Below are 23,059 nucleotides of genomic sequence, written 5' to 3'. Positions count from 1 at the left end.
TCATTAGGGATGTTTCAGCCAAGTGCTACCTAAATGCATGCAGACACTACCTTCCTACTGACCTTTTGAGAGAAGTGAAATTTAAATTTATTCAATGTTAATTCCCCACAAGTAGTTTTTTGCAATAAACTTTTTAACTGATTTTTTTTCTAGATATAATCCCCTTCCCCCTCCTGCCATCTCTATCAACTTTGAAGCAAACTCCATGTCAACAGCTGCTGTGATAATTTATATTCTATAAAGATATAAAAAGCTAGAATGTTTTCCCAGATTTCAAGTGCCCAAAATGAAATGCAATTTTATATTTGCTCTGTGCTATTCTTTAACCTTTTTTGATTGTTGGTGAATAAATATGTATGAGGACATTTTTCATGAGTGCTAGCCATAAATCTTGATCAGACTTTTAACTACATGACTCAAGCAACTTGGAGGTGGAGTTATGTTTACTAAATGAAAATTCCATATTTAATTAACATATTTATTAAAGCTCATAAATAGAAATAACTACATAGCTGAAGCCTAGATTTTAAGAACAAATTAAAAGACATATTTATTAATTGCTTCAGAGTTGATCATGTACAAAGATTATTACATAAACTGTTGAAGATTTTAAATTTAGTGTAATTTTAGGTTAATTAAATGCCAATTAATTACAGTTAAGTATTTAATGAGGGTTAACTATGATGCATGCTAAGAACTTAATTATTTCCTCAGTTGTCTCTATTTCCAGCAGGTCCCTGTTCATAAAAAGTGGTCACAGAAGTGTTATGTCTCCATGACTCACGTTCTATTAGAGAACTCAGATTCTGCCTATACATCTCAGAGTCTACCTATATTGTAGGGCTGTACGAAGCTTCAGTCCCTGATTCGATTTGGCGGAGATTCAGCCCAATTTGGTGGCCGAATCTCAGAATCCAAACTGAATCAAGAGACCCTTTAATCTCTTCCAATCAAATCAGAACGCTCTGAATCAATTCAGAGAGATTCAGTGATTCAGACACAGGCACAGCTTTAAATGTTTTTTCTACATACCTCAAGGTACGAGGCGGCTCATGAATGCTGAGATGCTGGGGCACATGGAGTGTCCCACAGGAGCACAGAAAGGCTCCCCAGCACACTCAGCAGCAGACCCAAAAGTGGACCAGAAGCACTTGCGGTCCACTTCCATGTCCGCAGGGGAGCGCGTCCCTGGGCTCAGTGACTGGTGCCTCCTAGGTCCCCCCGTGGCCAATCACCAAGCCAGAGAGATGGGGGGAGGGGGCAGTGCACTCAGCTTCCGGCCCACTTCCGGGTTTGCTGCTGAGCATGTGGGGCAGCCCACTGCACTCCTGTGGGACACTCCATCCGCCTCACCAACTCAGTGTTCATGAGCCGTGCCTGGTACCATGAGGTATATAGAAAAAACATCTAAAGCTCTGCTTTTGGCCAAATCACTGATTCTCTGAATCAGCATCAAATCTTCAGATATGTATTCAGCAGAATTGAATCAGGGACAGTGATCCGAATCAGTGAATCTAATCACTGTCTCTGATTTGGGCCTAATCTGAATTGAATATGGCCTGTTTTGCACACCGCTACTACATATCTCCAGAAGTGGTTGCTACTGGTTAGACTGTGTTTAAGGCATCCAGAAATGATCTCATTTAGTTTTCTATTCAGGCATCACAGCATCTGCTTGCTTCAGATTTAAATTTTGGCCTCATGACTCCAGGTTTCTATACCCTTACTCCTAGAATACAGTCACTGAACTTTTGTAGCACACTTTGATATTTGCTATTTATTTGGAAAAAGAATTGCACTGATTGCATTGTTCATGCTGTTACATGGGAGGATGGAATTACCTTAAATATAGTACCGCGTTGTATGAGTAAGGAATAGTGCATTCCAGAGCTCCCAGGTACACAAACTAAGAACATAGCCCTTCTGCTCTTTTAAGACCATGCAGCTTGGGCTCCTTTTGCCAGCTGTGCAAGTTTTTGAAGATGAATTTCAAGGCCATGACCCCAATCTTCTCTTCTATTCATGGAGTAACTATCAAAGCCACTTTCAACTGGATCTTGCAGGTTCTGAACTCAGGAACTGGTTACAACAAAGATAAAGTGAACCAGAAACCCTCCTACACTTTGCACACCATAGAAAGGAAAACATGCAATCTGACCCTTAAAGTGCATTTTTATAGTAATGCATCCTATTCTGTGCTAATCCAGTCATTTAATAATCTCTTGTTCTGTAGTAGTCCTAGTTCATCTGTTGACCAGTGATTTCTAGTCAAGTCCAATGATCAGGTCAATTTAGGTGTATTTTAGCTATTGATAAACAGGATGATGCAGTCAAATAACATCAGAAAAGAGAAAAAACAAAACAAAACAAGGGGCTCGTAAATCCAAATTCCCAGAATGAATTATAATTATTTAATATGATTTTCCTCCATCCTACTCTTTCAGAGTTACTGACGCTACATCCATTTCTACATAAGCATTTGTGGTGTACAAAATCCATACATGACAGAATATTTAAATCAATGTCATCTTCATAAATATGGACACAAATTACACAAGGGCATGTGTATATCCATACCCTCAGACACATCTGTCTTGTGCATTTATAGCTGTGCACTACAGACATTAGAATATGAATGTATTGTCTGAGTGTCCAGCCTCATTTTTAATTATGCAAAGTGGCTGCAAACCTAAGTCAGTCAGTAGGAGCTTCCAGCAGTTTACTGAACACCATTATGATGACAGAGCTCTGAAAGAGTGAGTGGAATTGCAGTGTGAATGCAGTCATTAACTTACAAATATAGAAATCAAAGTTTATAATTCATATAAAGTGTTTTAATATTTATAAAAATATTCTCAATCCTCAGCTTCTTCAATTCCTTCCAAAGAGTTTAAAAATATCTTCTCACTAGTTATTGATTATATTCCCTGACATAATATCAACATTACTTGTACCTGACTCCATGTATTTGTTTAGCTGTTTACCTCACTGATAGATGATGTCTCACACAGGCCTATCCACAAATCGATGGTAATTTGTGTAATTTCTTGTGCAGGTATCAGACACAATGCTGTGAAGCTGAAATTTAGGAAAAATATGTCAAGCAAACACAGCAACACATAAGAAAATCTGAAAGATTCCCCTGCCTATTTCTCAGTATTATAAAGTGTAATGGCTGTAGTGATTGGTATGCCAAAGATGCTAACCCATAAAACAAAAAGTACAGAATGTATTGACCTGAATGTTAAAATCATACTCTTCAATGTACAGCAACACATTATTTTCCTCAAACAAATAACATTTGACAGCCAAAATACTCATTTTTTATAGTGGTAAGGGAAAAAAAGTTGATATGCAGCATGGTAAAAAGAACATTATTATTTACTTCTGGAATTTTTTATATGGTTCTTTCATATATAATACACAAAAATGGATGCAATATTTGGGTTTCTTTTTGGTTTATTAACTTGTTTCTGACAAGGAGTGATATATTTATTCCACAGAACACAATTGCACACAAACAGCTGTACAGATCATTTAATGGCATCCTGGATGCCAAAGAAATTACTGTTAATTATTACAATGATTTGCATGGGAATTCAGAGGAAACTCAGTTTTCTTTATCCTTGTTCTTATTTTCTGTGGTGAGGAAAGTGAGCAACACTGCTGAAATACCAAAGTCCAGATTAGTGAGCCTCTAGAGAGTTTTTCAAGCAGCTTGGTTTGAGTCTGTTGCTGGTAAACAATTGAAGCAAGCATGGATCTATAATGTTGTCCATTTAATGCTGACACCAGTCACTGACTGACTGGGTTAAATCCCATTTCTCTTTCCTGCATGACATGGGAATAGCTATATAACTCAGTTTTTGGAATTTATGTGCAGTTTGAAACTTAGTTTTGTTCTCACTAGCCTACTGTGCGTGTTTGCTAGCACTAAACACTTTTTGGGTGGCTTCATGGGGAAGTAGGTTACCCAAATATGGTTACAACATTGAACGAGTCCTAACGTGTAATCTGAGGGGGGGGGGGAAAACAAAACAACTTTTACTAGTTGAGGAGGAGTGGAAGGGGGAGGCTTCCCACCTTTTATCCCAATAGACTACTGGAATGATTCATATTATCATAGAAAAGTAGGGCTGTTAGGGAACTCCAGAGGTCATTTAGTCCAGCCATCTGCATAAAGCAGAATAATCTCTATCCAATACATCCTAAACAAATCCACTCGCTAATCTCTTAGCAAAACTACACAGTCAATCCTGACAAAACTCAAGATATAAAACCTAAACCTGCTACAGGTAAAGCAAGGGACCACAGTGGCCAATGTACTCCTTCTGTAAAAGTTGTTAATATATGCCTGAGAGATCTGAGGAAGAGGGCCACATCCTCCACTACAGACCCCCCAATCCATACTAATTTGACCATCAGGCAAAATTCCTTCCTGACTCCAAAATTAGCAGTTGGTCTGACACTGAGCAGAAGTGCAAGACTCTCTAGCTAGTAACCTCTGGGTTTAAGTTCCAGCAGAGACATTTGTACATCCCTGTTAAAATCCATACCATTGGTTATAGGCAAGACCCAATGCTTCTGCAGAAGCTAAAAAAAAAAAAAAGGTATTTGTAACAGTACAGCTGCAGGGAGGGGGGGAAATTTTGTCCCAGCCCCATGCAATGACCCGGAAAGCTTAGAACCATTAGAAATACTCATAGTAGCACATAGTCATAGCAGCTTTTAGATCATGCCAGACCAAGACTAATCCAGCATCTTTAATGCTTCCAGTGGTGGAGCTTCCACAACTTCCATAAGCTGTCTACATCACTTCCTTGCTGTTCTAACAGTGAAGAAGTTTTTCCTGATATCAAATCTAAATGTACTTAGCTGTAGCTTTAAGCCATTAGTCCACACTCTGCTTTCTGAAGCAAGAGAGAAATGGTGTTTTCCCCCTTTGTGGCAGCCCTTCATATATTTGAAGACTGCTGTCATGTCTCCTCTTAAGTAGCTTTTCCATAAACTGAACATGTCTAGTTCCTTCAACATCTCCTTGTATGACTTAGAATTATGGAAAATTATAGAAAATTAGGGCTGGAAGGGACCTCGGGAGGTCATCCAGTCCAACCCCCTGCTCAAAGCAGGACCATCCTCAACTGGATCATCCTGGCCAAGGCTTTGTCTACCAAGGTCTTCAAAACCTCCAAGGATGGAGATTCCAGAACCTCTCTGGCTAATCTGTTCCAGTGCTTTACTACCATCCTAGTGAGAAAGTTGTTCCTAATATCTATCCTAAACTTCACTTGCTGCAACTTGAAACTGTTGCTCCTTTGTTCTGTCATCTGCCATCACTGAGAATAGTCTAGCTTCATTCTTTTTTGAACCATCCTTCAGGTAGTTGAAGGCTGCTATTAAATCCTGTCTTCTCTAAACTAAATAAGCCCAGTTCCCTCAGCCTCTCCTCAGTCATGTGCCCCAGCACCCCAATCTTTTTCATTGCTTTCCTTTGAGCTCTTTCTAGTTTGTCCACATTTTTTCTGTAGTGGGAGGCCCAAAACTGGGCACAATACTCCAGATGTGGTCTCATCAATGCCGAACAGCTGGAAAGATTCACTTCCCTCAGTCTGCTGGTAATGCTCCTACTTATGCAGCCTAGTATGCCATTAGCCTTCTTGGCAACAAGGGCACACTGTTGGTGCATATTCAGCTTATTGGCTACTGTAACTCCAAGGACCTTTTCTGCAGAGCTGCTGTTTAGCCAGTCAGCCCCCAGCCTGTAGCGGTGCATGGGATTGTTCCATCCTAGGTGCAGGACTTGTCCTAATTGAACCTCATGAGATTTCTTTTGGTCCAATCCTCCACTTTGTCAAGGTCTTTCTGAATCCTAGCTTTACTCTCCAGTGCATCTACTACTCACCTTTCCTCCCAGCTTGGTGTCATCTGCAAACTTGCAGAGGGTGCACTCCATGCTATCTTCCAAGTCATTGAGGAAGATACTGAGCAAAACCAGCCCCAGGACCAACCCCTGGGGCATTCCACTTGATACCAGCTACGGTCTCCCACAACACTCTTGCAAGAAAGCTAAGGAAGTATGGGTTGGATGAATGGACTGTAAGGAGACTGGATTGTTGGGCTGAAATTAATAGCTTTCTGTCTAGGTGGAAGCTGGTATCAAGTAGAATGCCCCAGGGGTTGGTCCTGGGGCTGGTTTTGTTATATATATATTGGCAATCCCTCACAGAATGGTTGTCTTGCACAATTGCTTTATCTGTGGCTCTGAAGATGGTTGCTGAGGCCATTCCAGGATCAACAGACTCTGTTGCAACTTGGGCAAGTGTTTCTGTGTGTGGTGACTTGAGGTGTGTCCTGTACATTGTCCATGTCCCAGCTCTATACAGTAAGGTAGGGATTGCAACTGCTTAATAAAACATGAGAATGATTTTGAATCTGATGTTGGAATCTTCAAACACCTATTTCCTCAGATGTCCAAAGGCTGCACTTGCACATTTGAGGCAATGTTGGATTTCATTGTCAATGTCAGCCTTCTGCTAGAGATGGCTTCTAAGGTATGGTAAATACTCAACGTTCTCCAGAGTCTCACTGTAAAACTGAATTACTAGAGATGGGGAATGTTCACTGTTTATGGAGGGCCTTAGTGAACAACAAGGAGGAGCAATTAGTGACAGAGAGGGGGTATGAGGCTGAGCTATTCAATGAGTTTCTTCCTCAGTGTTCCTGAACAGGGCTCAAGATAAGTCTTCTAATGGGTTCTTAGATGGGCATCAGAGGGACACAAGCCTACCACCTGTTGATGCTGACTTGGTGCAGAGTCGCTTGAATGGACTGGATGTTTTCAAGTCAGGAGGCCCAGATGAGTTGTATCCAAGGGTACTGAAGGAATTGGCCATTGTCATAGCAAAACCACTGGCATGGCTGTTTGAGCACTTGTGGCACTCAGGTCAGGTCCCAGAGGACTGAAAAAGGGCCTATTTTCAAGAAGGGGAGGAAGGAGGATCTGAGTAATTATAGGCCAGTTAGTCTCACCTCCATCCTTGGAAAGGTCTTTGCAAAGATTATGAAGGATCATATTTCTGGGACTCCAGTGGGAAAAATAATGCATCAGGGAAACCAGCATGGATTTGTAGCAGGTAGATCATGCCTGACTAATCTGGTTTTGTTTTATGACAGGAGTACAAAATGCTTAGACACAGGAGTAGAGGCGGATGTTGTTTTCTTGAACTTTAGCAAGGCCTTCAATATGGTATCTCATCCTATTGTCATAAATAAATTAAGAGGCTGTGACAGATGTTTACATGGTCTGGTGGGTGGCAAGTTGGTTTAGTGTTCACACCCAGAGAGTGGTAGTAGATGGGTCGGCATTGACCTGGAATGATGTGGATAGTGGGGTCCCACAGGGTTTGGTCCTTGGACCTGTATTCTTCAATATCTTCATTAGTGACTTGGATGTGGGTGTGAAGTGTACTCAGTCCAATTTGCAGATGATACTAAATTGTGGGATGAAGTGCACACTCTGGAGGGTAGGGAATGATTGCAGGCAGACCTGGACAGGTTAGAAAAGTTGGCAGTACACAATAGGATGCAGTAAAACAAGGACAAGTGCAGAGTGCTGCACCTGGGGCGCAACCCTTTCCTTGCATGTCTTCTGCATCCCTTAGGTTTCAAGGGGGTTGGAACCTGAGTTCTTGGACCATAGATGGCTTTGGAGGCACTGAAAAAACTGTGCTATAAAAAACTTGCTATAATCAAGGTATATCATGTCCACTGTTCTCCCCACATCCACAGAGCCAGTAATTTCATCGTAGAAGGCAATTGGGTTGGTTAGGCATGACTTGCACTTGATTAATCCATGTTGATTGTTCCTAATAACCACCTTCTCCAAGTACTTAGAGATAGATTCCTTGAGGACTTGCTCCAAGATTTTTCAAGTTATTGTCTTGTAGTTTCCTGGATCTTCCTCCTTCCCTTTCTTAAAGATGGGCACTATATTTGGCCTTTTTCTAGTAATCTGGGACCTTTCCCAATCACCACATGTTTTCAAAGATAATTCCTAGTGGCTCTGCAATCACATTACCCAACTTCTTCAGCACCTTTGGATGCATTGTGTCCAGCCCCATGTACTTGTACATATCCAACTTTTCTAAATAGCCCATAACCTGTTTATTTTGCCACTGTCAGCTGCTCACCTTCTGTGCTGTCAGATGCAGTAGTCTGGGAACTGACTTTGTTTGTGAAGACAGAAGTAAGAAAGGCATTGAGCACTTCAGCCTTTTCTGCATCTTCTGTCACTAGCTTGCCTCCCCCATTTAGTAGGAGACCCACACTTTCCATGATCTTCCTCTCATTACTGACGTACTTATGAAAACCCTTCTTGTTACCCTTCATGTTCCTTGCTAGCTGCAACTCCAGTTGCATTTTTGTCTTTTTTGATTCCACCCTTACATGCCTGATCAATACTTTTATACTCTTTCTTATTCACTTGTCCAAGTTTCCATTTGTTGTAAGCTTCCTATTTGTGTTTTAGCTCACTGAAGAGTTCCCTGCTAAGCCAAGCTGGTCTTCTGCCATACTTGCTAGTCTTCCGGTGTATCAGGATGTTTCATCCCTGCACCCTCAGTAAAGTTTCTTTAAAGTACAGCCAGGTCTCCTGGACTCCTTTCCCACTCGGTCTGGTCTCCTGGGGGATTCTGCCTATCTGTTCCCTGAGGGAGTCACAATCTGCTTCTCTGAAATTTAGGGTCCTTGTTCTGGTGTTCTCATTTCATTCTTCCTTTCCTCAGGATTGTAAATTCAAACATTTCATGGTTGCTGCTGCCTAAGTTGCTATCCACTACTACATTCCCTACCAGTTCTTCCCTAAAAAGAACACGGCCCTTAGTTGGCCTTTCCAACATTTGCACCAGGAAGTTGTCCCCAACACTTTCCAAAAACTTCCTAGATTGCCTAGCCAGGTTTTTTGGGTAGATGTGATATCTTTTATTAGATCAACAGAGTATTTGGAAAAAAGTTTGTTGCAAGCTTTCAGGTGCAATCCCCATTCTTTAGGCATAGGAAGTCCCCCTTGTTCTGAGATCTCCAGGGAATGAAAGAAGCTAATATGTGATAGGGATGTCAATGAGAATTTAAATGGGTGGAAATTAGGAAAACAAAAGATAGAGAAGGGAAGGGAAAGGGGAAGAATAGAGGTGGGAGGGGGGTGGGCCAAAGGTAGGTAAGGGAGACACTACTGTAGTAGTTTGCCAAGGTAGAAAAGAGGCTGTCTGTGAAAAAGTAAACAGATGGAAATTTGGAAGACAAAGGATAGAAAAAGCGGGGAGGGGAGGAACGTGTGGAAAAGAGAAGTATAAAAGGTCAGGTCTGGCAGGTACCTGGTGAATCAGATGTCAGGCAGGTTGTAATGTGTCATAAATCCAGTGTCTATATTGAGTCCTTGATTTTTTATATCCAGTATATTTATAAAGTTAAGATTGTAGGCTCATCTACTAAAGGTGTTTTGTAAGTTACCTTTGGGGATTAAAATTGAGAAACTGGAGAGGGAATGGATTTCTGACATTTGTTCATTCTAGTGTGCAGTTGTTGTTTGGTTCCTCCTACATATTTTCCATTAGGGCATTTGGTGCACTGGATAAAATATATAACATGTCTGGAGGTGCATGTGTAAGATCCAGTAATGGTGATGGCTCTATTTTAAGGTGTGGTTATTGTAGGAGTGGTGGAGATTGTTGGCAGTCTTTGCATTTCTTGTCCTGGCATGGTCTAGATCCATTGCCTGTGCATTTCTGTATTACCATCCTAGCAGATGTCAGAGCGATTGAAGTTCCCCATGAGAACCAGGGCCTGTCATCAGAAAACTCATGCTACCTGCTTGAAGAAAGCACCATCAGCCTCATCCCTCTGGTCTGGCAGCCTATAGCAGACACCTGCCACAACTTCACACTTGTTTCTCTCCCTTCTGACTACCCAGAGATTTTCAACAAGCTTATCTCCAGTTTCATACTGGAGCTCTGAGCAATCATACAGATCTTTTATATAAAGTACAACCCCTCCTCCTCTTCTTCCCTGCCTGCCCTTCTGGAATAGTTTATACCCATGACAATGCTGAAATCATGCAAGCTGTCCCACCAAGTGTCTCTTATCACAACATAGTTCCATGACCATGCAAGGACTTCCAGTTCTTTTTGTTTGTCTCTTGAGCTCCATGCATTCATATACAGGCACCCGAGGTAACTAGCTGATTGCCCTACTTTCTCAGAAAGAATGAAAAGGCTGCCCCTTTTGCCCTGTCCTGCTTGTGCTTCCTTCAGGTCATCCACTTCCACACTTACTTCAGGGCTTTTGTCTCCATCCTCCAGTGAACATAGTTTAAAGTCCTCCTCACTAGGTTAGTGAGCCTGTCCACAAAGATGCTCTTTTCTCTCTTACTCAGGTTGATCCCCTCTCTTCCTAGCCCTTACTTGGAAAGCAAGCTTAGAGCTTAGAGCTTGTTTTCCAAGCCCTGTATTATTTTTGTCACCTGCAGCTGGACTCATAACTTCCTTTTTAAAAGGCGGAGCTCAAAACTGCATACACCTTTGCTACTGCTACATCTCACTACAGACTAATTAGGTCTTGGATCTACCGAGACTTCCAGATCCTCCTGCATAGTGGTTCTATACAGCCAAGGATCACCCATTTTGTATTTTTGGTTATTCTTCTTGAGGTATAGCATCTTGCAGTTGTCAGCATTAAACTTCATCCTGTTATCTCTAGCCCGGCTTTCCAGTCTGTCAAGATTCTTCTGAATTGTGCTCCTATCCTCCAGCATATTCACAGTCCTTCCCAGTTTCACGTCATCTGCACGTTTGCTCAAAAATCTCTCAATTCCAGCATCCAAATCTTTAATAAACAAGTTTTAAACAGCACTGGGCCCAGGACAGACCCCTGTGTGACTCTACTGAAAACCTCCTCCCATACTGACATGGCTATATTTAAAATTACGCTGAGTGGCATGTGAATTTCTGTTAGCTTCCAAATCCCAACTTTCTAGGCCTGTAAGCTGGTGGTGAGGTTGTTGCCTTGCACTGTTCAAAGGATTTGAGAGCAACAGGAGTGGTGATGTCAGGGTAAATTAAATTGTGCAAATTTTTTGTGTCAAGTAAATCTGCTCTTTAAATGAAGGAGACAAAACAGAGCCAGCCCATAATTGTAGGTCTCATTCAAGAGTCTTATAGTGCTGTGGCATTTTAGGATCTTTGATGTCTTGAACAGTAACCCATGCCTCTGTAGACCATCATAGGTTATGGATACATCTATCAAACTAGGTTCTGTTACAACCCAAGCTCTTTGTTGTAATGACAAGAACCTGTTTTCAGCATCGTCATTCTGATTTTGAAGATGAGGTGATAGGAGGAGCGATTGGCCAGTAACACTCTCCCAACTAACTTGGTTATCAAAGAGCTTTCCTTTTTTTTCCATATTTGAGAAGGGTGATGGACAAGTGTTCACCCCAAAGAGACAGAGAATGTTTCCAGTGACTGTGGCTGGATGCAGCATGCTTGCATTTAATACATAGCATAAACTATCTGTCTCAAGGTTAACATTCAGTTTCAGTCGACTCCTTTTTATAATGTCCTTTACTGAAGTATATGTAGTTGGTATTAGTTACAATTCATGTCGTGCATAGCTTTTTTCATAGGGTATTTCAGTTTAGAGTTTAAGTAAGTGCTTAGAATGGTATTAATTAATAAAGTGTATGGAGTGAATATATTTGGTATTACTTGCAATTCATGATCTATATTGCTTTATAAGATATTTCATTTTAGCCATTAATTAAGTGCTTAGAATTCTAATAATATGTCAATTAATGGCTTCCATGGGCTTAATCCCCTGATGGAGTCCATGGAAGTCATTAATTGATGCATTATTAAGAATTCTAAGAGGCCATTAAGGACTTTGCAGGCTTGATCAAGCCTATGGAAGCCATTAATGGCCACTTAGCTTGTTTAATAATGCATCAATTAATGGCATCTGTGGGCTTAATTGTTGTATTCAGCTCACAGAAGCCATCTGGCAACCTGCAGGGAAGGACTTTTGGGGCCCCTCAGCCAATCAAAGGTATGTGGGGGAGGGGGGGTACTAGGCTTGGCCCATAAAAATGGCTGCTTTGCCCCCAGTCTCCCTGCAAAATCTGCCAGTAGCCACCTCAATTTTGGTAGTTCCCTATTCATGAGTAATATGTTTTATAACAACTGTCAAAAGCAGAAACAGTTTTCTGGGATCTGCTCTGCACTTCACATATCATCTCTATCTTCTCTAGTTCATGCAATCCAGGTTGTTTTGTGAAAATTCCAACACATTTAGGTGTAGATTCAGTCAACAGGACTTCATGGCTGATGGGGATAGGGAAGTGTTGACTGTAAGGAAAATTTCTGAATGGAGTTTCTGAGGCTTCTTGGAAACACTGCTATCATCTTTCATCAGAAGCAAAGTTTTGGGATCTGTTTGGTGTTCTATTTAACTGAGTAAAAAGCCCCTGGTTGTTTAGGATCAAAAAAGGAGGAAGACATCTGAAAAAGAGGCTTAGTCTGTGAGTTGCTCCCTAGATGCATAATTTACACTACCAATTTATTATGGCTGGTATCTATTGAAGTCATCCAGATACACAGCTGTGTAGTATAAAGAATTATTGGTGTCCTCGCTATTAAGATTTGTAGTTGGTAGATGTTCATTGTCCAGTTCTTATTACAGCAGTAGAAAGTCCAAAAGCCTTGGATTTCTCATGTTAATGCCTGATATACAATGATATCATTCATGGTGGCATTTAGTTCATAGCCATGCATTTTGTAGCTACCAGCTTGCTCATAAAAGTGCTTTTCTTCTTTGCTTAAAGATGTTAGAATGAATGGAATAATATTTAATGATTTTAATGAGCTAAAGTAATATTATGGATCAACATCAATTAACCAGCATTATTGTTTATCTCATGGTGGACCATATCAATATTTTTTTTTATGATTGAATTGATACTCATTTCCTTTTAAGAAGCAAAGCAGTGGGACTATGACATTTAATATAATATCTTTCTTTCTGTGATTAAGTTACAAAACTCCACTCTGCTTAACAAAACAAGAAAGGATATGATGGCTTGAAACAAGTGTAATGAGTGGAAAGATGGTTAAAGACTAGCCAAGGACTCACAAGCCCCAAGTTCAATTCTTTGGTCTTTCACAGACTGAGTGGACACTGTCCACACCTCAGATCCTTTTGTGGAAATTGGAGATGGACACTCTAAATGAAGAATCATTATTTGTGGAATGAGCTATCAAAGAATATTTAACTAAATTTGATGATTATAGAGATACCTCTAAGATCCACCATATGACTACAACTGTCTACTAATGTCAATGGTTTTTATATAAACAAAGAAAAATCTAGCAGTGCCTCTTTAATCTGGAAAGGGCTATATCCAAATGAGATGTCAGCATGAAGACCTATTCACCTTTTTAGTGAATAAATGGTGTGGAGCATTTTAGAAACCCTAAGATAGTCATATTGGAATTGTATTCTGCAGTAATGGTACTTTCAACACACCAGCAAACTAAGGTTTCCAAGATGAGCAGCATTATTTAGAGTCAGTGAAAGGCTTGGTGTTTCAACTGTGTCAGCATTTTCAGTAAATATAGTTCTATCAGCATCACAGCCAGATACTAACCTTAGGTGCTATATTGCCATTTTTCCCCTTTCAGTGGTCAACTACTATATCAATATCAGGATTGTGCATGACCCCTTTCTCAAACATAAACTGAGAAAATTTTTGCCTTTTGAGAAAAAAAGTGTGGCTGTTTTATTATACAGTAGTTTTCATGGGCACAGATTCTCATTTTTTATATGAGACTGGAATCTGGTGAAATAATACAGAAATGATTTTTCATGTGTTTTGTGTTGTATAAAGGTTTAATTTTGTGTGCAATATATTTTTATTTACAATGGTTTTTTTTGTTTTTTTTCTCATAGATTCATAGACATTAGGGCTGGAAGGGACCTCACAAGACCATTGGGTCCAGCCAAAGGGCAGGAGGTCTGCTGGGGTCAAATGATCCCAGCAAGATAAGCATCCAAGTCTGTTTTAAGGTGTCTAGAGTAGGTGCTTGCACCACTTCTGGGGGGAATCTATTTCAGACTCTGGGGACTTGGATGGTAAAGAAGTTTTTTCTTATGTCCAGCTTAAAATGGTGTTCCTGGAGTTTGTGACTATTAGACCTTATCTTCCCTTGCGGTACCCTGGTGAACAGATGTTCTCCCAGTTCCTGGTACACATCCCTAATATACTTATAGGCCGCCACCAAGTCCCCCTGGGGCCTTCGCTTTTCCAGGCTGAAGAGACCCATGTCTCTCAGCCTTTCCTCAAAAGACCTGTTCTCTGGTCCTCTGATCATGTGCATGGCTCTCCTCTGCACCCTCTCAAGCTTCTCCACATCCTTCCTAAAGTGTAGAGTCCAGAACTTCATGGGGTTTTTTTTCCCCTTTGGAAAGATAACAAGAATAAATACAATGAGATTTCTAAAGATGACCTAACAATATTTTATTTAGAAAAAATAATGTTTTAAAACTTTTTGCTAATTTGCCTCTTACAGGTTTTTGCCAGTGACCAGGCATCTAAAACTTATGTTCCCAGCAAGCGTAACAATGGTATATGAGCAGTTTTTTGCTCTCCTTTGATCCTTGCTTTATAATAATAGTAACAATAATAATAATAATATTTATTATTATATTGAGCACTTTTCAGTATAATAGCACTTCTCATCTGTAGATTTTAACATATTTTATGAAAGGTGAATAAGCTTTAGTATTTCCATTTTGTAGATAGAAAAAAAAATGAAAGTATACTACTAGCACCTTGTTCAAATGTAAGGCGAAGGGAGAAGGGAAGAAGGGGGGAAGAACATCCAAAAGTGGAAGCCAATTCTCTAGAGCAGTGATTTTCAATCAGGGTTTCGTGGCACCTTGGGGTACCTTGAGACTTTTGCAAGGGTGCCACTGGGTGCCATACAGTATTAGTGCTGTTAGGATGCAAACATGTTTCTCAAGATAAACCCAGAGATTTCATGCAGGAATTCATAGTGTTAAAAACATTCTGAACTGTTATGGGCTTTCTGAGTTCTTTGCAACAGTAAAATGACTCTATGATTTTTCTGTAGTCGAAAAAGAGTGAAAAGTAAAAGCTAGTATTTTCTGAGGGGTGCCTTGAGTATATCAAGGCATGCCTTCTGTCTAAAAAGTTGAGAACCAATTCTCTAGAGTTTGTTCACTGACTTAGCCACTTGACTATGTTCCCCACATTTTTTCCTGATCTTTTCTATTCCATCATCCTCTGCAATTTGGTCAGTTACAGAATTCTAACTTTCATTTCTTTTCCCACCCCAAATGTCTTTAAAAGCACAAATTAATTAATGTGAGCTTCCCATGCTTTCATGCCTCTAAATTTTCTAGAGGTAAGTCTGTGTGCTCTTAATATATATTGATGAATTTCAAAGCATTTGAGATGAAATTTAATTGTTTTGTGTTTGTGTTTGTTTCAATTCAGCAATATCTTGTGGCATTCCTAAAGCTCCAGTAAATGGTGGAATATTAACTACAGATTACTTAGTTGGCACTCGTGTTACTTACTTTTGCAATGATGGGTATAGACTCTCATCCAAGGAGCTTACTACTGCAGTCTGCCAGCCAGATGGTACATGGAGCAATCATAATAAAACACCTCGTTGTGTAGGTAAGTAGCATATAGAAATTCTCTCATGATTCAGAACTGCACAGTATTTTTATTAATCAAAAGAAAAGTCTCAAAATATTTTAAGTGATCTCTCTCTTTCTCTCTCTCTCTCTCAAAACATCATCTTGCAGTTACAAAACAAATATGTTTCAAATGCTAAAAAGTTGATCATTCTTGACCAAATCCATGACTTTCCTACTTTCAAAGGTTGTGTAAGCCACATGGTCAAATCAGAATAAATGAGCAGAGCCTGACCCTTTTAATTACTGAATGCTTGGCTTTCAGAGATGGCTGAGCAGTACCTTTGCTGATGTTTAAACCACATTCCCTCCCCAGAATTCCAGAGGTTCTGCGCTTTAAGGGCAGCTATGTGATGCCAGTGCAGAATAACTGAATCCATGGAACTCCACACTGGGCGCATCTACATGAGCCATTTACTGCAGTTACCTAATTAGCTCTGCAGTAAACATCTCAGTGTCTACACATACAGGGCTATTTATCTGGATTAAACTAATTAACTCTGGAGCACAGTAGTACTTGTAAATACTTCAGGGTGTGTCAGTATGGGAGCTTCAGTGTGGTGGCTGCCTGCCAACTAGCCCTGTACTGAAGCACCCTTGTTCCCGGCCATCTCCTTGGCAGCACGTTGAGCCGGTTTGGAGCAGCCCCAGGCTGGCAGGCTGACTCCCTGGGTCCCTGCTTGCTGGGGTTGCTCCACCCCAGCTCAACATGCCGTGATCCTGGGCACACATGTAAAAGTGACACGTGGGAACAATCAACTGCAGCACAATGTGCGCCAGCATCTCTTGTGTCACATTAATACACTCATGTAGACATGTCCACTATGTGGATATCAAAGAGGAAGTGTACCTGAAGTTTCACAGGGATAAGTGGAAACAACCAAAGTTATTAGCTATGTAAACCTGAAGGGGCTGAAAGACTGAGGCAGAGATACCTGTCCGAGTGTAGATGAGTCCTCATTCACTCTTGTTAAGGAAAGATGGGAGAAGACAGATGCCCTGGAAACATACGCTATACCCATAACTCTGTTACAGGGTTTTTAGTAAGTTATAGACATTTTCTTATGTCAAGAGGAGAATGGAAAAAGGGAGCAGTATTCAGTCACATCTGTAATGAAATGAATGTAATGACATTCTTCAGCTGCAATCTTAAATCACAAAAAAAGGAAATAAAATAGCCATTCAAAAATCAGAAAAGGAATTTATATAGATAGAAAGTAATTTCTAAATTGAAATGTAGCCAGGACTATACTGAACAGCCCTACTTTAATGTAAAGTTCTACAAGATTTAATGGCCATAAGCAGTGTCTTGGTTTTGTATCAGATGCTAAAGATAGAATTTCCTCTCTTACCAAGAGCACAGTGTCTGATCTCCCCTTTCATTAAGTCGGTATTGACTCAGTGATAAAAGTGCCCGCTTACACAACTTCCATCAACTGCTGTGGGTTATGCAATAAGATATCAGAGTCCAAATATGAAGCCATTGTGATAAAAAATTAACAATGTATTCACAAAAACAATCGTGCATTTTGTATTTCCTGTAACCGTTAACTTACTGAGCCACAATTAACTGTCTTTTTATTTAAGTTGTTACTTGTCCAAGCATCAACTCCTTCACGCTGGAGCATGGGAGATGGAGAATAGTGAATGGCTCACATTATGAGTACAAAACAAAAGTTGTTTTCAGCTGTGATCCAGGCTATTATGGTCTGGGGCCAGCATCCATCGAGTGTCTTGCCAATGGAACATGGAGTTGGAGAAATGAGAGACCTTACTGCCAAAGTGAGTATGTGTTATATGAGCTTTCTTTATTGGTTTTCTTCAGTTTGGCTAGGAGAGCAGAATACGTCCTACATCATAACTATGGGTATTTCAGCTATCAGTTCTTGTTAACTAATATCCATTATTGTTAATTAAAGGTGGATTAAACTTGTGATAATAGGCCCATTCCCACACTACTATCATCTCAAAGTATATGGCACAGAGACACTGAAGGGAGTGTGTCAGACAAAGTAGGTCTCCTTCCACTCTTCACAGTCTCTCCAGGGGCCAGGTACAATGTCCACCTGTGTTCTCAGGTAACAGGGATTGTTCTCTCTGAGGGTTAGCTATAATGCAGGTCATTCTGGAAAAGGCAAAACGGTAGATACATTAGGAGAATGATGCAGCCTTCGTATTCCCTCTGCAGAATAGGGAAGTTGGGATAAATTATTTTTCATGAACATTCCTAAGAGAAGCCACTATCTTAATATTAATATCTGGCCATATGTGCTTGAAGAGAGAGAGGTCATAAATAAGAACCGCAATGGAAACAAGTACTTTTAAACAAGTAGGCTGCTCAGTCTTAAGTAACTAAAAGGAAGCAAATATGAGCATCTGCTGATTTAAAATTACTTTAACATTTAGACAGTTTGGAAATATTGTCCCTATGGAATTTCATGGAAACTAAGTATAAACAATCTAACACTTTTGTGGAAAGAGAGGTACATCAATGCTTTTAGTATGTGTATATTTAAACATAATGAGTACAGAAAGATGCTGATGAACTATGGTCCTTTGCAGTTATATTCTGGGGATGTTTTCATTTCAGTATGTTAAAAAAGAACATCAGTTTATTTATACACACAAAAGTAGTGATCCAAAATTAGAATTAAATGCTAAAACTATTAAATTAGGACTCAAAATAGGACAGTTTACGATATTTAGAAATAATTTTGGCAGGCGGAGGGGAAGAACTTTTGCATCCTCCTGGAAATTTCAAATTTGATTTGGAAAGCTTTTAATTTTTTTTTCTAATGAAAGTTGTGTTGAAATAATATAGGTTTGTTTTTGTCAAAATATTGTATGTAAAACTTTTTTTTTTCAATTCTGCTAGGGGAAAAAAAGGTGTAAACCCTGCCCTTTTTATTGTACAGAGACTTCACACTTACCTGAACAACTATTTTTTTTTCAGTGCTAGCACTGAAATATATCCTCTCAGCAGTATGTTATGTTTGTTTGTTTGTTTAAATCAGCATTATGAACTTTTGGATTAGGAAATATTCTGGATTGTGATTAATATGACAAGGGACTCAAAAAACAAAACAACTCGTTCAGTACTAAGACTTTGCATTCTTTAAATGTTAGAGCATGTGTTGTACTGTGAACTACAAGTTAAAGATGAAGTAAGTTCTTTCCAAAGAAACTTAATGTGCTGTTTTGCAAACACAAAAGGAGCAATAAAACATGTATACAAGTGCTACACACAGAAATAGTATTAAAGAGTAATGATTTGTAGTTACGTAAGGTACTCTTACTATTTATTTAAATGGTTTTAAAGAGTTAGTTTAAAATATTGGTGGTTGAACCAGATAAGCCTTGAGGTCTCTTCATAACACTGATTATCTAAAACTGTTTATCATGAGTCCATAGAATATAATTTCTAGTTTTTCACAGATTTTTCTTTAGTTTCACCACAGAACAGAATCCCTTCAGTATTTATTTTAACCAGTTAAAAATATATATTTAGTGAGTTTTTTAATACGATGCTCCTTTTTTTGTATCTTAAAGTTATATCTTGCGGAGAACTACCTACCCCTCCAAATGGAAATAAGATTGGAACTCAAATCACATATGGATCTACTGCTATATTTACATGTGATTCAGGATATATGCTAGTTGGCTCTGCTGTAAGGGAATGTCTCTCTTCTGGACTCTGGAGTGGAACCGAAACAAGATGCTTAGGTATGGAAATTACAATAATGACTGGGCTTGTTCTTTTAAGACTTTTATTTGGGAGGCATCTGCAGTATAAGTCAGCTAATGGATTGTTCTATAAGTCTTCCATGAACAGAAGTCCAATGGACTTAAGATTTCTATGTTAGAAAAGACTTGCTGAATCGGACTCTATTTTTTCGAAAACTGGATATGAATAAGGGAAAATCTACTGTTTATTGTGTATAAAGACCCTTTTACTTCACCAAATCAAAACCCACATTAATATTTAAGAATTTAAGACACTTATGTAACTTTAAAAGAACGATTATACTTTCTCATCTGTCTCAAAAGTAATTTCAAGGGGTTTTTTAATGGCCTTTTTTCTGCTTGGATGTCAGAGAAACAGTCTCAGGGACCCATTTTAAATTGAGTATAATAAAAAATTTTGTTCTGGTTATTATACTAGCTTTATTATAGAGGCATCACTTCAGAACTCTGCTTGAAATTAGCATTTTATTTTTAGGTAAGGTCAGTGTGGTGATCCTTTGGTTTCATTTTTAAATGTAGCATTATAGTGCTGCATACTACTTAGTCTTTAAAATAATGTTGTGTTTATAGGTCAACTTTAAGTCCAGTTTTGAAATAATACTGTTTTAGGTTTCAAATGATCCCTGAATGAGAAAAATTTTTATCTGTAAATCCATATTAGGCCTTTCCTTCCCACTCCCCATCACATATTTAAAGGGGAATGTGGGATTTTTGTTTTCTTTACAGTTTACCATAGACACTACTTCCCAGAAGAAAAAGAAAGAGGGCACTCTTGGTAGGTAGGTAGGTGGGTGTGTAGATGGATGGATGCATGGAGTTTAGGGATATTGTGAAATATTTTGTTTCAAAATGAAGGGATGTAAAGCACTATGGTATGTATAGAGTCTTTGTGGGCCACATGTGTCTGGAGCGCACTACATAAACTGTGTGCAGAATGAGAATGGGGTCGTCAGAGCTTTCCAGCCCTTTTCCAGATGACAGAACCAGAAGGCATAATGGCAATCTAAAATGTAATCTGGCTAGGAGATAGGTGGAATATGGCTATACTATTACCCTCAGAAAATAATCTCTCAAAGCCCGGACATGCAGGACATTTTAGAGACAATGATAGGTGGGTATGAGAAGAGCTATGGCTCATAGACAGCTGCAGCAGGCTGCTGTAACTCAAAAAATCACTCAAGGCTAATTATGCAGTTCTAATTGCAAAAGTTGCAGATAATACACATTTTCCAATTGCCTTTGTGCCACAGCTCTAACAAGGAGTTATCAGTGCCTACCCTCTTGCTGTGTTGAGTTTTATTCTTTTTAGAATACCTCAAGTGCAATGTTCTATTGTGTAAATATCCATATTAATGCAATGGCTCATATCATCACATAACTTGGTGCAAGGGGAAATGGCTAAAGGAGATTTGCTTTTAAATTAGTACGATTTCTCATGGATTTCTTGTATGGTATTGAAGCTAAATGTTCTGTTAAGGACACAGGTAAGAATAGTTCTATGTGGACGGTATAACACAACACTTTTAAGAAAATATCGTATTTCAGAATATATAAATAAAATCCTCAAGGGGGTTCACTATACAAATCTTAGCTATAAATTAAATGTTCTGCAAGTTTTATAGTAATAAAATGTAAAAAAATGTTTTAAGTTGTTAATATAGATTGACATTTGGGGATAAAAACCATGACTGCTGTGTCTCCAAGGTTACAAGCTGCCTCTCACAATTTTATTGTTTTTTGTGGTTTGTTTGTTTTGGGGTTTTTTTGTACAAAGAAAGTTAAATCACTTTTTTATGGGGTAAAGTGTCTGTATTAAATATGGGAGAAGCATTCAGAGCTATCAAAATAGGGATTTCTATTGAGAATTTGGTTTATATCTAGTAGAATAAAGGATCCCAATATTTAGTTGCATATCTTCCTCAGGGAAAAGTCAAATTGTAGACAAAAGAAATAAACTCCTGTACTTCAGTTTATAAGAAAACCCAAGACCTTATTCCACTGCTAATATTACCTGCAGTTATGGATATAAACAGTTTCTATATGTGAGGAGCAGAAGAATTTTTAATATAATTCTAATAATATTTGATCATGAATAATTTAAATAAAGCCTTTGAAGAACAAAGCTATTAACTTAGATGCACACTAACACCCACATCCCTTGGGAAACTTTTAAATATACTATATTTATATTTACACATTAGATGCATAATGTATAGTTAAGTTAGACCTGTGTGTTTTCATTCTTAGAGGTAGAAATGTTACATCATTTTTCCTCCTTCTGCATTATGAATCATACTAAAGTAAGGTCTGGCACAAACAAATAAATGAAATTCTGGCAACCCAGAATGAATTTCACTACTTTATTTAAATAGAAATTCTTTAAAAAAAAAAGGAAAAGAGGATAAAATTCACTAAAATCAGCAAATGCCAAGTAAAGAGTGTTCTGATGTTTGTTGTCATAGATTAGCAGTAAAACAGAATGAGAGTTTACAACTCAGAATATACTTAGAATGCAAAAGGAGCTCTCCTTCATTCTCATGCCATTCAGCCCTGTCTAAGAAAATATATATTTTTTGACTGGAAAAAATATAGAAAAAATATTGTATTTATTTTTTTTTAATTTGAGAAATAAAATATTATACAGACTTCAAGGGCAGGCTAAAATTATTAAGATTCAGAAACAGATTTATATCTTCATTTCATCTCCCAGAAGTACAATTATTAAAGATTTTATTCATCATAATTTTCAAATAAACCAATTATCCCATGCAAAATTGTAGTCATGAGTAGGAATTATAGATATTCTTGTGGATAAACAAAAAAATGGAGTATTCTCCTTTTTTTACTGGTTCACCACTGAGTTCTGATAATCTGTCTCTAAAATCCAAGCCAAATGTTCTCGATGAAGCGATACCCAGTGTATCAGAGGAAATAAAATCTTCCTTTGGTATTAATGATTAGGTATTTTTCCCCTAAGTAAATTCCACAGGTGAAAAGACCATGCTCCTACATGGAATATGGGATTTTTTTCACTTTTTGAAAAGCCTCTAAAATCACCATAGGTAAAGACAGAGGTGATGTAGACCTAAACAAAAACAAAACAAAACAAAAAACCCTTTCATTTGCTAATTCACTCCATTGGTAAATCACTACATTACATTCATAGACATACAATTTTTTTATATTTTGGCTTACATTTCAATTTGAAAACCATCATTTAAAAATAGGAACAAGGAAAGGAAACAAACAAAAATACAGTGTACCTTTCAAGTTCTTTTGGGTTTCTGCTTCTGGGAAGAACTTTTCGCCATGCATTTCCCTTCACCTGTCATCTCATTCAATCACAACAACACTGGATAAAATTAAGAATTACTTTTTCTGATGATCCACTTCAGTCTACTCTTACACATATATGCTAGTCAGCTAACTCACTGCACTTGTAGGTTTGGGGTAGATCCAATTTTCTTTGCTTATGATCTATCTAATTTGACTGGGTTTAGGCATCTAGATACTCTAAACAGAAAAAATGAGGAGAAAGAGAAGC

The 23,059-nt window shown here is 38.7% G+C and overlaps 1 protein-coding gene across 4 annotated transcripts in view; it reads left to right on the top strand.

Annotated features, from left to right (window-relative positions):
- The window catches only part of CSMD3 (CUB and Sushi multiple domains 3), a 1,311,906-nt gene that overhangs the window by 1,195,110 nt on the left and 93,737 nt on the right, over nucleotides 1-23,059 (top strand). For 3 of the 4 annotated variants that reach the window (XM_090040525.1, XM_090040523.1, XM_090040522.1), the window contains 3 exons: nucleotides 15,566-15,751; nucleotides 17,359-17,553; nucleotides 19,321-19,494. In XM_090040525.1, the coding sequence (XP_089896651.1) occupies nucleotides 15,566-15,751; nucleotides 17,359-17,553; nucleotides 19,321-19,494 (555 nt within the window). The remainder of the gene's footprint in view (nucleotides 1-15,565; nucleotides 15,752-17,358; nucleotides 17,554-19,320; nucleotides 19,495-23,059) is intronic. The other variant, XM_090040524.1, reaches the window with a different exon arrangement.

The sequence above is a fragment of the Crocodylus siamensis genome, chromosome 3 (assembly GCF_052110815.1).
Source record: "Crocodylus siamensis isolate JL-2025a chromosome 3, ASM5211081v1, whole genome shotgun sequence".
NCBI classification, from domain to species: Eukaryota; Metazoa; Chordata; order Crocodylia; family Crocodylidae; genus Crocodylus; species Crocodylus siamensis.
The sequence above is the reverse complement of the archived record's forward strand: the minus strand, read 5'-3'. Positions and strand labels throughout refer to the sequence as shown.